Source organism: Rhineura floridana, chromosome 11, assembly GCF_030035675.1.
Source record: "Rhineura floridana isolate rRhiFlo1 chromosome 11, rRhiFlo1.hap2, whole genome shotgun sequence".
NCBI classification, from domain to species: domain Eukaryota; kingdom Metazoa; phylum Chordata; class Lepidosauria; order Squamata; family Rhineuridae; genus Rhineura; species Rhineura floridana.
The window spans coordinates 55773486-55786996 of record NC_084490.1 but is presented as its reverse complement, the minus strand read 5'-3'; the positions used below and the strand labels follow the sequence as shown (position 1 = coordinate 55786996).

At 46.0% G+C, this 13511-nt stretch overlaps 1 protein-coding gene across 1 annotated transcript in view; it reads left to right on the top strand.

The window, feature by feature from the left end:
* Positions 1-1557: 1557 nt before the first annotated feature.
* ITGA2B (integrin subunit alpha 2b) overlaps positions 1558-13511 on the top strand; it is an 80213-nt gene continuing 68259 nt past the window's right edge. Inside the window, exon 1 of the mRNA XM_061588230.1 lies at positions 1558-1771. Coding sequence (XP_061444214.1) covers positions 1587-1771 — 185 coding nt within the window. The 5' untranslated portion in view covers positions 1558-1586. The remainder of the gene's footprint in view (positions 1772-13511) is intronic.

Sequence of the window (13511 nt, the reverse complement as noted above, 5' to 3'; positions counted from 1 at the left end):
AGAGGTTATAAGAAAAGTTTGCTTTAGGTTTCAATTAACCAAAGTTAGCATTTCAACTGAACCTTACAGTCTGGTTACTGTTAACTATGGTTTGTGGAAACATACCATCTTCATTATAGTTTAAAGAGGCTTGTTTTAAACAAACCAAAGTTAACATCACTGCAGGCTATTGGGTTCAGATAATATGCAAAGCTGTGGTTAAGCATAGTTAATAATAATAAAAAGCTGTGGAAGCAGAAGCTTTCAAACTCACAGCTGCAGCAAAGACGGGGAGGGTATGCATGCTGTTGGCTCATTCCTATCACAATAAAGCAATGGTTTATCATAATGACTTAGGCTGCATTCACACCATACAATTATTCCACTTTAAACAGTCATGGCTCCCCCAGCAGGAATCCTGAGAAGTGTAGTTTGTGAAGGGTGCTGAGTGTTGTTGAAAAATGGAAATGGACTGCCTTCAAGTTGATCCCAACTTATGGCAACCCTGTGAATAGGGTTTTCATGGTCAGTGGTATTCAGAGGGGGGTTACCATTGCCTCCCTCTGAGGCTAGTCCTCCCCAGCTGGCTAGGGCCTGCTCAGCTTGCCACAGCTGCACAAGCCAGCCCCTCCCTTGTCCACAACTGCCAGCTGGGGGGCAACTGGGGTCCTGGGGACTATGCAGCTTGCCCATGGCTGCATTGGTGGCAGGGCACGTAACCCCTGAGCCACTCACTGTGGGGGTGATCTTTAGCTGGCCCTTGACACCCAGGAGACACGAGCGGGGATTTGAACTCACAGACTTTGGACTCTCAGCCAGGCTCTCCTCCCCACTGTGCTATACCAGCTGTTGAACCACTCTATCCTGGTATTGATTCTTCCCCTGACAAGGGTAGTGTAGAAGGAGCCGCAAATGGACTCTGCCAATTGTTAATTATGATGTGTGTCACATTATGGGCATTTCCTGAGAAGAAAATGCAATTGGTTTTGTAAGGATGATGAGGTCTGAGGCTTGTTCCGCTTTTTTGTGGGTCATTAGGCAAGAAGCTATAAGTGGACCTTCCTATTTTGCCCTGAATTTTTTTTTAAAGCCCTTTACAATGTACAAAATATATTCTCTTATTACTGCATGACTGTAGCCAATATCAAACCATTCAAGATTAAAGAAAGGGGCTTTAAGAATGCTTCCTGGGGACCTGGCTTATTTCACATATTTCTGGTATCTATGCCTGTAGATCGCACCAAAGATAACTGCTGTTAGTGGTAACAGGCATGGAAGACTGCAACCCATATGTACCCCCAGAAAATGGCGGTGATGATCAAGGACAGTCCCCTGAACAGTCTGGCAAATGGTTGCCCATGCCAGAGATCTCTACCATTCCAAGTTGTCATTGCTACATCTCCAGGGGGTTTCAGCTGGGAAATGCCTGCATGTCTTCTGATAAATTTTATTATCTTTGGCTGAAGAGGCTTCAGCTGGAGAGGAAAAACTTGAGGAACTGTGTCATGGCTGTGGTTATGATGGGTGTGGAAGAGCCAGAGTTAATGGGTAAATACCCAGCATTTGGAGTGCAGAGCGTGGGAGGAGGAGGAGGAGAAATAATTTTTATGATGTCTGAAGGCCATTCTCTGGGGCTGCTTGCCCCTCTCTTCCTCTGCCTGGTGGGGTTCTTTCTCCTCTGTTCCTCAGTATGGACCTTTAACTTACATGCAGATGATCCCACGGTGTATTCTGGGCCCAGCAGAAGCTATTTTGGGTTTGCCTTGGATTTCTACCGGGACAGTAAAGGCAGGTAGGACATTATAGGGCTTGGCACGGCATGTGGAATGGGGATGGTGTCACATCAAGACATACATTTGTAGGAAGTGGGAAACGGGGCTTCGGAAGATAAGAACGAACATCTTGGGATAGCCCAACTACTAGGTTGCCCAGATGCCACAAAAACAGAGCACAATGGTGTCATCCATTGAACCATGATTATGGATGCAGGCTCCATGCAGATGTTCATAACTTAAAATGCTTGTTTGACAGGATCATACACAGTTCTATGGCAAGGATATAGTAAACACAGGCCTGGAGCAGAGTTTCTATTTGTTGAAGAGGAGGGCAGGATGGGTGGGTGTGGATGCTGGGCTGCACTTAAGGGGAGAGGGCTCACTGAATTCTCTGTGCCTGGATATAACACCCATCTATTGCTAATCCATAACATCTGGCAGCCAGTGGTACCTTGTCTTTGGAAAGATAGAGGAGTTTATTAGATCAGGAGTTTCATGGAGAGAGTGAAAAGGGAAGGATTGGTTATCCTGAAAATGCAAGAACTGGGCAAAATTAAGGAGCATGCTAAAGATAAGGCAAAAGAAATTGTGCCCGTTTATATAACGGACAAGGCAACCAAACCTTGCAACTCAATACCATAGAATGCACAGAAGCTTGTGATCCTCTGGATGTTGTTGGACTCCAAGTCCCCAGCCAGCATGGCCGATGGTCAGGGATAATGGGAGTTGTAGTCCAACCTCATCTGGTGGGTCCTAGGTTCTTCACCTCTGCCTTAGAATGTTGTTAATAGGTGCTGGCACACATGGAGAATGGGTCTCTTAATGGGTTTGAGTGCTGTTCACCAAAGGCAAGATCTTCATTTTCAATCCTAATCTTACAAAGCTCTGTTCTTTCCATTCTCTGCATCCCCCCCTTTTCCATACCTAAAAAGCCCCAGTGTATAGGTTAATGCTTGAAAAAGTAAGGTTCTAATAATTTATGGTCACATCCACACTACACATTTAAAGCACATTTATACCACTTCAACAGTCACGGTTTCCCCCAAAGAATCCTGGGAACTGTAGAGCTGCAATTCCCAGCCCCCTTAACAGACTACAGTTCCCAGGAGTCTTTGGAGGAAGCCATGGGCTTTCAAGGCATGGTGTGGATGTGACCCATATATTTATTTATTAATTTAAAATATTTCTATCCCACCTTTCTACCCTACAATAAGGCACTCAGGGCGGTTTACAATAAAATCACATATAAAAATTATACACAATAAAAACACAAAACATTACAGTAAATTAAAATACATAAAGTACAATACAATATGCATATATAGACAGACAGACATGTATATATTGCATAGATAAATGCGGGAGTGATATTAAAAGGATTCAAAAGATAAAAATAAAGAGCATAAAATCAGTGTCAGGCTCACCCATCACACCCAAAGGCTCTCCGGAACAAGATAGTTTTCACAAGTTTCTGGAAAACCATCAAGGGAGCAGAGCAGGCTTCTTGAGGCTGGGAATTCCAGAGCCTGGGAGCCACAACTGAAAAGGCTCTCTCCCGCAAGCCTATCAGTCTAACATCTTTCAATTCAGGCACACAGAGGAGATCAGAGGCAGATGATCTTAAATCCAGGGTAGGAACATCGACGTAAGTGGTCCCTCAGGTACACTGGTCCAAGGCCATTTAGGGCTTTAAAGGTCAAAGCCAGCACTTTGAATTGGGCCCGGAAACAAATTGGGAGCCAGTGGAGTCGACAAAGCACAGGGGTGATATGCTCCCTGCGCTGTGCTCCAGTTAACATTCTGGCGGCTGCATTTTGGACTAACTGTAGTTTCTGAACTGTTTTCAAAGGCAGCCCCACATAGAGTGTGTATATACTACTTTTAAAATCTGAGGTCCTGCTCCTTGCCCTCTCTCCCCTCCTGACAGAGGTTCAACGAATGCCATGAGGAGCTGGATCTTTCTGACTGTGGTGCTGGCCCTCTAAAATCTCCTAGGGAGACATTCATTTGCCCAACCTGGTGCTTTCTAGATGTTTTGAACAACCACTTCTATCGGTCCCAGGCAGCACAGCTCTACTGTCTGGGCTTCATGGGAGCTGTAGTACAGAACATCTGCAGGGCACTAGGTTGGCAAAGGCTGCTTTATGGCTTTCAGAGCTGAGGGGGGATCTCAACAGGCAAGAGGTTTGTGTTGTTATTGGCGATAAGCTAGATTTTCCTGCCTGCTGCTTTCTATCCTGATTCCTGATAGGATTAGTATGAGTGTTTACACATACAGTTCAATATCTTACATATAATTAACATGTAAGAGTGTCACCATGCAGCCCTCACTGGAGGATTTGTAGTGCCCCATCACAATCCTGGATTTGCATGAAGTCAGGGTGGGCAGGGGAGCAAAAGAGGAGGCAGTGGTTGTGGCATGGGAGTAAGAAGGGAGGGACACTGACAGGGGGAAAGTGGTGGTTTAAAACAACGAGAGGTCTGAACAGATTAGGAAAGGAACAGTGAGGGTTTAAAAAAAAACTTTTAACAAGGAGAAATAATAGGGATGGATACCACACAGAAGCTAACAGAACAGAGCCTTACCCAACTCTCTTCTCACTTTACTCATGCCCCTACTCACTCTACTCAAACCTTTGCCATTGTTTAAAACCACCGTTTTTCTTTAGTGTCCCTTCACTTAAACTTCTGCCACTGTTTTCAACAGCCACTTTCCCCCTTTCTCCCTTTTTTTGCTGTACTCAGACTTCTCCCTCTTCCATTTCTCAGCTGCCTTGTGAGAAAGATAAAGGATGTAGAGTCCTCAAATATTCCATAGGAGCTTCATATAATGCATTTAATTTCTGGTACCATGTGTTATCTTCAGCATGACGTTCCAGATTCAAAGTAGTAATTTAGAACAGGTTTTTTATTAACATGGAAACACCCATATATGTACAACATCCATCATCTGAACCTAACTTCTAACTGAACACGCTTACTATTAAGATTCTTAAAGATACAGTAACATCATGGGTGTGTGTGCAATGGGGGCTGCAGAATAGGAGGGGATGGTGGCTTCATAACTGAGTGGAAGGTGAAAAGGGTGCTTAATAGTTGCAATGTATGGGAGGAGGAAGGTGCAGGAGGTTACCATGGGGTGGTCTGTGTGCAAGCTGGAGTTATACAAGAGGAGGAGAAAGGAGGAAGAGGTGGCATAGACATAGACGAAGGCAAAAACAGGAGTTCAAGGCAAGGCTGCATAATAGAAACGATGTGGCTTCAGAAGTGGGTTTGGGAAGTTGAAAAGGAAGCTCAGTAAATTGCATGGGGTGGGAAGGGGAAGCTCTAAAGTGTTGATGTGTGGGAAGTGGTGGGGGTTGCCAAGTGGAGCAAGCAGGGGTGCAGCCCCTAGTTCCTTAAATATTTCTCTAACCCAAAATGATTGTTACAATATCAAATAAAGGAATGCAGTTTAGGAGGGGCAAGGGAAAATACATTTATTCTATAAACCATATGTTTATCAATTAAACCAGAACTGTCACTAGAAGCTAAAATGATGAAACTGAGGTTATCCTACTTTGGACACATCATGAGAAGACCTGATTCACTAGAAAAGGCAATAATGCTGGGGAAAACAGAAGGGGGTAGAAAAAGAGAAAAGGCCAAACAAGAGATGGATTGATTCCATAAAGGAAGCCACAGACCTCAACTTACAAGATCTGAACAGGGCAGTTCACAACAGATGCTCTTGGAGGTCGCTGATTCCTAGGGTTGCCATAAGTCGTAATCGACTTGAAGGCACATAACAACAACAACAAAACCATTTATAATTGCCATTCTCTAACAGGACTGCTGAGTTTCCTCAATATCTTCCAATGGCAATTCTGGCCACAATTAAATGACTAACAATCAAAATTTCATATTCTTTGTTTTACATACTCTATTTCAACAGAAAGTCAATTTGTTACATTTAATCTAATGCATGTTATCTGGTTAATTAAAAGAGAAACTTGTGTCCAATGACATTGACCTTTCGGCCGACTCCACAACACATGAAATAAATCTGCATCCATTATACAACATTTCAGGCATCCAAACACATTTGTTTGATGAACCCTGTTCATTCTTGGAAGGCACACATACCATCTGAAAATTAAATTAAGAGACTAAGAGGAAAATGCTTATTCACTCAAAGATTTCTTCTGCCATCCCCTCTCTCTGTGATGAAAGTTCCCAGATCTCTTTCCCATAGCATTTTATAATATTTTTAATAGCGTACAGTTTGATAAACATAAGAGGATTATTTACACTTTCAGATTCTGTTGCCATATTTCCCCCAGTTTATTTTATTATTATGGGGCTTTATTATATTATATTTTTGCATTTCTATGCTGTTGAGCACTTTGAGTCCCCTGGCCGAAGAAAATCAGGAGATGGGGAAAATCTAAACCAATGAACAATGTTCTTTTGTTATTGTTATTGATGACAGTGGTTACCGATTAACAATGTTCTGACAGTGGGCAAAAGCAACAGGGGAGGGCTGTTGCCTTCATGCCATGGCAAACTAGGCCTAGCATTAATGTGGGGCAGGCTGAGCATCCTCAAGGCTGTGCCTTAGTGCCCATTGCGGAGACAGAATGCTAGGCTAGATGGACCTTTGTCTGATGCAGCAGGGCAACTTTTAAGCTCCAGTTATAAAGGGGGAATACAAACTAAGGCTGAAATCCTAACCCCACTTACCTGGGAGCAAGCTTCATTGAATTCAATAGGGCTTAGTTCTGAGCAGATATGGTTAGGATTGTGCCGTATGTTAGTTGCACTTGGGTCCCAACTTAAGTCATGCCTAACTTGTCCCATTGACTTCATGCAATTAAGGCATTTTAGGACCCTGGGTATTGTTGGTGTCTGAACAACACACTCATCAATCACAGCTATGACTTCACTCATTGGCTAAAAACACTGACAGATGGGGGCAACAGGAGTGATTCATCTCACAGCTATTGCAAGGGGAGGGAGCTTACAGTTTGTTTCATAACTTTCTATGAGGGCTTGAGATCTACTTAAAGAAAAAAGAAAACTGACAGTGTGGGGCTGCTGTTGGCTATGGGACCCAGTTCGTCTGTATCCCCAGTACCCCCTTTCAGGGGGAGGAGGAGGAGGAGTAATAGTAATAATAAATGTGTTTATCTCTCCAAACCAGGAAGCCTGAAGCCTATTGTGGGCATGTATACGTGCATCATTTAATTGTTTTAATGTTTGAAAAACAAGCTTTTTGAAATATAATTTGAAATATTTGAAATTGATCATTTTGGCTGCATTTCTTGAACCTTTTCCAGCATTACAATAATCTTGAGGTGTGGTGACCAGAACCATACACGGTATTCCATGAATGAATTAATGAACTGGCAGATTTATTTCCAGGCAGTTTCCTAATGACCCCTAACATGGAATTCTCCTTTTTCACAGCTGTGGTATATTGGGTCAACATTGTCATTGAGCAATCCACCACTTTTAGGTAATTTTTATTGAGCCCTTCAAAAAATATTCAAACCAAGCAAAATAAATAAATAAATGTTGACCTATTCACCATGATCCGAAAATCTCTTTTCTGGTCATTCATGACCAATTCAGATCCCATCAGTGTTTATAAGAGGGGGGTCATTTGCAAATGGACTATCACCCATACCTGTCTTGTGCTGGGGTAGGAAGACTTACATCAGGAGTTTCCATCTGAAGGCGCACTTTTTGGACTATACAGACAAGAAGCCTTATTGTAACTGAGTTGTTTCTATGTTATTGTTTAGTTTTATTGCTGAGTTTTTGATGTTCTTGATGTTCTATATGTTTTTGCTTTGTATGTCGCTCAGAGTGGTTGGGTACCAGCCAGATGAGCGACTAATAAATCAAATAAATAAATAAATAAAATAAATAAATAGCAGTCAAACATAAAACAAACACATATGTGTGTCACTCCAAGCTAAGCAAGGATTTGGAGTGGCTCATATAAAAGGCTGCCACTTCCTTTCCTCCATTTCCCCCCCCCTTTCCTGCCTCCTATACCTGCAACGGCAATTTTTATTTTTATTTTTAATACAGCTGTTTTATGGAAGAGTAGTTCTGTGCAAAACAGCTGTTTTGAAAAGAAGAAAATTGTCAACGTGCCTTCAGTAACACCTGGTGGGAAAAGGCGGACTGTATCCTTTTCTTTGGGCTGAAGAACGCAAAATGGAAGTAGGCAGTGGGCAGCCTAGGTGGGCAGGACCAGTCCAGAGGCTGAGAACTAGAGCAGTGAATCCCAGCCTCGGGTCCGTGACCCCCCAGGGGGACCGCAAGGTAATCCAGAGGGGGCCGCAAACAATAAAGAAATTAGTTATTTATTACTATTTTTAAAAAGTCTTCACTCCCTGGACAGTGTCTGCTCCCCACTGCTGCTGCTTGAAACAACTCCCCCCCTTGCTCCAAACGAGAGGGGAGGACTTTTGCTGAAGTGCCAGAGCTTCTTTCCGGTGAGCTGAGGGCAAGCATCTTCCTATAAAACATGTGGCAGACGCCAAAGGAGGCTGAGGGTGGAGCTACCAAGAAGAAGAGAGGATTACTATCACTGACTCCCATCTCCTCGCACTGCCACTGCTGACAATGCCTTTACTCAGCATGAGAGGAGAGGGATTTTCATGAAGCAAAAAGAAGCAAGGCTGCAAGGAAAGGCTGCTTTCCCCCTTCCTGGCTGCCTGCCTGCCTTTCTTGGCTCCTGTTTTGTTGCCACCTCCTTTTTAAAAATATTCTTATTTGCAAGGCTGCCCAGATTTCACCTTTCACCCAGATGGAGCCAAGGAGCAGTGAGGAAACTCAGGACTTGCTTGCCCCCCACCTCTGAGGCTATGTGCCAGCATCCCCCCTTTCTTCCACCTACACTCCACCCCCCCATCACACTCTCCAAGATGCTGCAGCAGTTGAGGGCTTCCCCCCTCCCACATGCCCTAATGCATTCATGCCTACAGATGCTTACAGGAGGGGCAGGTGCGTGTGTGTGTCCACTGATCTGTCTTCTGCTCCACTCTCATTCCTCAAGTGCACACTAGCCAAGTCATCAGTTCTGATGATCATCCCAAGGTCTAAAAGCACTAACCTCAGCCTCAGCCTATCCACCCTTTTGTCTTCACAATCTACCACCCTGAGCTCCTGCTGGGAGGAAGGGCAGGATATAAATCAAATAATAAATAAATAAAACCTAGCATCCCCACCATTACTACGCTGATGCTTCTTTATTATGATGATTATTATTACTATTACTATTTTTTTAAAAGCTCAGCAGTTTGGCTGAGGCTGGCTTCCATATGCTGCAGCTGAAATGTATTTATTTATTTATTATTGCATTTATATCCCACCTTTCCTCCAAGTTGCTCAAGGTGGTGCACATGGTCCCCCCACATTCCATTTTATCCGTACACAAACCCTGTGAGATAGGTCAGGCTGAGAGATTGTTTGGCCAAAGGTCACGCAGTGGGCTTAATGGCTGGGTGGGAATTTGAACTTGAATCCTTGTCTAACACTGTCACCCACTGGTATTGGGAGACAGGACTGTACATCTTCAGATGGGGGGGAATATAAATTTGATTTTACGTTTGCATTAAGAAAAAGCAACACCTCCCTGTCCACTGAGAGCTTTTTATGGAAATGGATATTTGGAGATGTGATTTTGCCACGCACCATTTTTTCAATTTACAGAAACTAAAATTACAATTAGCAGGGGGGAATGTCACGAAATGTTTTGAACTTACAAAGCCGGTCCCATACTCATAAAGGTTGGGAACCACTGAACTAGGGTTGCCAGGTCTCCAGTTTTCACCCAGAGACTCTGGATTTTTTGGGGTGCTCTCCAGGTCTCCAGGTGAGTCAACTTAATCTCCAGATTCTCAGCTTTCATTAAAAAAAGTTTCTAGATGGTTCACAAGATATACACCAAAACATCAGCTGCCTCCCCCACAACTTCTGTTAAATGAGCTCGTAGCTGGCTGCTCTATCCCTGCCCTTTCAGGTTTGTAGCCAATAAGTAAAGTCAGGGTTGTGATTGACGAGGGATTTGTTGACTTTCAGGCAGTAGCTAGACCTCATTGCTAGGCCAGAAAACTTGTTTTTCCTGCTTAGCTGAAAATCTCATAAATTGAGTAAGTATATAGCTTACAGTCTTTTTCTCTCTTGTGTGCCGGAGTCAAACAAGTTTAAATCTTCTTGGGCTGTTGAAGAGGGTAGTGTTTTGAAAACCTTCTCAATTATGAAGCTTTAAGCCAATCCTCGTTTTTCTGGGGGAAAGCTGCAATGCTAATCCCACATACCCAGAGTAAACCCCATTGAATTCAATAGGACTTACTTTTGTCATGGTTAGGATTGTGCAGTAAATTAATGGGACTTTTGAGTGATCATAGCAAAGAATTGTGTTCATGGTGTAAATCTTTCTGTCCCCCTTCAATCCTATTTTTAAAGCAATTAGGCAGGGCTTACTTAGGTATCACTGCTTTTATTATGTAAGAAACTAATACTGATTTTATTTTTTTACAAAAATGTTCTGCAATGACCAACTGGTTTTGACAATAAACTATTATATGAGGTATATGTATTTTTACATCCCCAGTGTGTGTGTGTATATGCAGTCTTTCCAACAACACTGTGAGGTAGGCTTGCCGACTGGAAACCAAGGCAGCTCGCAAGAAGAAATAAATCCATTTAAAATCCAATAACTATAAAAACAAGTATAAACAGTTACAAAACAGCTTAAAGTGGCATGATTCTGAATTATAGTTCTCACCACCCTTAACAAACTGCAGTTCCCATGATTCTCTGGTCTAATTCATGTACTTCAAATGTATGAATGTACTTTAAGTGAATGGTGTGGATCTGCCCTAGGTATGATGTGCATTCATTAGTGAATTGAAAATAATAATTTTAATATATACTTTTTTAAACAGGGGAAGGGCTGTAGGTCAGTGGTAGGGCATATGCTTTGCATGCAAAGGTCCAAAATTCAATTTCTGGAAAAGACTATTGCTGTCAGCTCTACACTGCGTCAGCAGTGCCGGTGGGGGCTGGAATTCCTGGGTGGTTGGCAGGGAAGCAAAGTCCTTAGCCGGCAGTCTGGCCATAAATCTGCCAGGTCTAGGAGGAGGGGAGCTGATAAGGGCCAGGCTTGTCCGAAGCATACTTGCCGAGTCAGGAGTCCAGAAGCGAGGTCAGTAGAGGTCCAGGATCAAGTGCCAAGGGGTCAGTCCAAAAGAGGTTGCAAGGAAACAAGGAACACACAAGCCACACCTGACGTTGCAGTCAGCAACAAGCTGCAGCCAAGGTGTGCCTTATAAAGAGCAGGGTTGACAGCAGGTGTGAGCCCTCAGCGTTTGGGCCTTAAGGAGACAGGCCTGCCCCTCTTCTGCCTGACCTTCTGCTGTCTACGTTCTGCAGGTGAGGCGGGAGTATCCTGTGCACTGTCTGTGTCTGGCTGCAGGGCCTCTGCTGTATCTGGGGTGCTCTGCAGCTGAGGGGGAGAAGGAGCTGGATTCTCAGGAGGCTCCTCCGTGTCTCCTTCTGAGTCTGCTGCTCCTGGGTCTGCTGCTGTTACTCCCGAGTTGTCCTCATCTGAGGAGTCCTCTGACGGGGCCATGACACTATCCCCCGCCCCACGACCAACCCTCCGCCTCCCGCCAGGGCCCGGCTTAGCCGGGTAGCGCTGGTGGAAGCGCCGGACCAGATGAGGGGCATGCACCTGTGCCACATCTTCCCATGAGCGTTCCTCAGGGCCGCACCCCTGCCAGTCTATGAGGTACTGGAGGCGGCCCCGATGCCTCCGGGAGTCCAGGAACTGCGCCACTTCGAATTCCTCTTCCCCGTTGACTTGTATCGGTGGTGGGGGCCGTGGTTGACTACCCAAGGGGTGAGGCGGGAGAGCGGGAGTCAGCAGTGATCTATGGAAGACAGGGTGAATGCGGAAGGAGGCAGGGAGTTGGAGCCGGAACGCCACCAGGTTAATTTGCTGGGTGATCCGGAAGGGACCTGCATTCCGAGCCTCCAGCTTGTGAGACGGCCGTTGCGAACGCAGGAATTTGGTTGAGAGCCATACCCGGTCGCCTACCTTCAGCGGCGGGCCTGGTTGGCGGTGGCGGTCAGCAAAGCACTTATACGCGTCCTTGGCCTGCTCCAGCTGCTCCTTCAGGACTGCCTGCAGGGCTTGCAACTCCTGCAGCATGACATCCGCAGCGGGGACCGGCGACGGGGGTCGCACTGAGGGGAAGAATCGGGGGTGGTAGCCGTAAGAGGCAAAGAACGGGGTCTGGCGCATGGAGGCATGCACAGAGTTATTATACGCGAACTCCGCCAGCGGTAACAGATCCACCCAATTGTCCTGTTGGAAGCAGGTGTAACACCGCAGGTATTGTTCGACGGTGGCATTGGTCCGTTCTGTTTGTCCATCTGATTGAGGGTGGTGGGCGGAGGACAAGTGGATCTGGACGTTCAGGGCCCGAAACAGGGCCTGCCAGAACCGGGCTGTGAACTGGGCTCCTCTGTCAGAGATCAGGTGGTCGGGGAGGCCGTGCAACCGGAAAACCTGGGTCAAGAACAGTTGCGCACAGGGGAGGAAATGAGCCATCTTGGTGAACAGGTCTACGACTACGAGAATGGTGGTCATTCCCCAGGAGGCTGGTAAGTCCATGATAAAATCCAGGGAGACCGAGCGCCAGGGCCCTGGGGGGGTAGGCAGTGGGAGCAGGAGCCCCGGGGGCTTGCTGGGGTGGCTCTTGGCTCGCTGGCAGGTATCACAGGCCACTACATAGTCCTTGACGTCCGCTTGGACCCGGGGCCACCAGAAATCCCATAGGACCAGGTGGAGGATTTTATACATTCCAAAATGCCCTGCAGGCTGGCTGTCATGGCAGAGGTGGAGCACCTCTCCCCGCAGAGCTCCCGGGGGAACGTACAACCGGTTCCGGTGGTACAAGAGGCCCTGCTGCAAGGAAAAGGGGCTGTCCCGGGCGGGCATCCCGGACTGGAGCTCTCGCTGCTGGGCCAGGGCATAGGGGTCCTTTTGCTGCTGCTCCTGCACCCGGTCCAGGAGGGGTTGTGGTTGGTGTGTAGCGGCAAATGGGTTGACTAGGAACCCAGTGGAGCTTGGCAAAGGACACGTCCATAAACTTGCTGGTGGATCCCGAGTCCAGCATGGCGGGTACTTGTAGGGTCCCCCTTCCGGGGACTATCAGTGCGATCAACACGGTCAGATGCTTGGGCGGTGAGGAACTGAGGTGGCAGGCCCCTTGAACCACGAGGTTACCCTTGGCCTGGTAGCAAATCAGCAGAAGTTTGGAGCAGCCATGTTAAAAGGTAGGAGCGGGGCATTTCAGGCAGGGGGTTGCCAACCCTGCTTGGATATGGACATCTCTGCAAAGGATCCCTAGTCAAGCTTTACCAACAGCACAATCCAAACCATATCTACTCAGAAGTAGTCCTATTGAGTTCTATGGGGCTTAGTGTGTTTAGAATTGCAGCCTTCAGGGGCATCCATCTTTACTCCTGAGTACTCCTATCTACCATCTCCACAACTCTAGGCTCCTTTCTTCCTACAGTGGTCTTCTGGTGACTGACTGGGCCTGAGGACACTTCAACCCTTCTTGCCAGAAGTAGGCTAGATTAAATGTTCCCTACCCAGGCTCCATCTTTTAGTTAAGATTTCTCCTGTGACATCACTCAGGACCACCCCATGACATCACTGGAGTCTGCCCCATGACATCACTACCC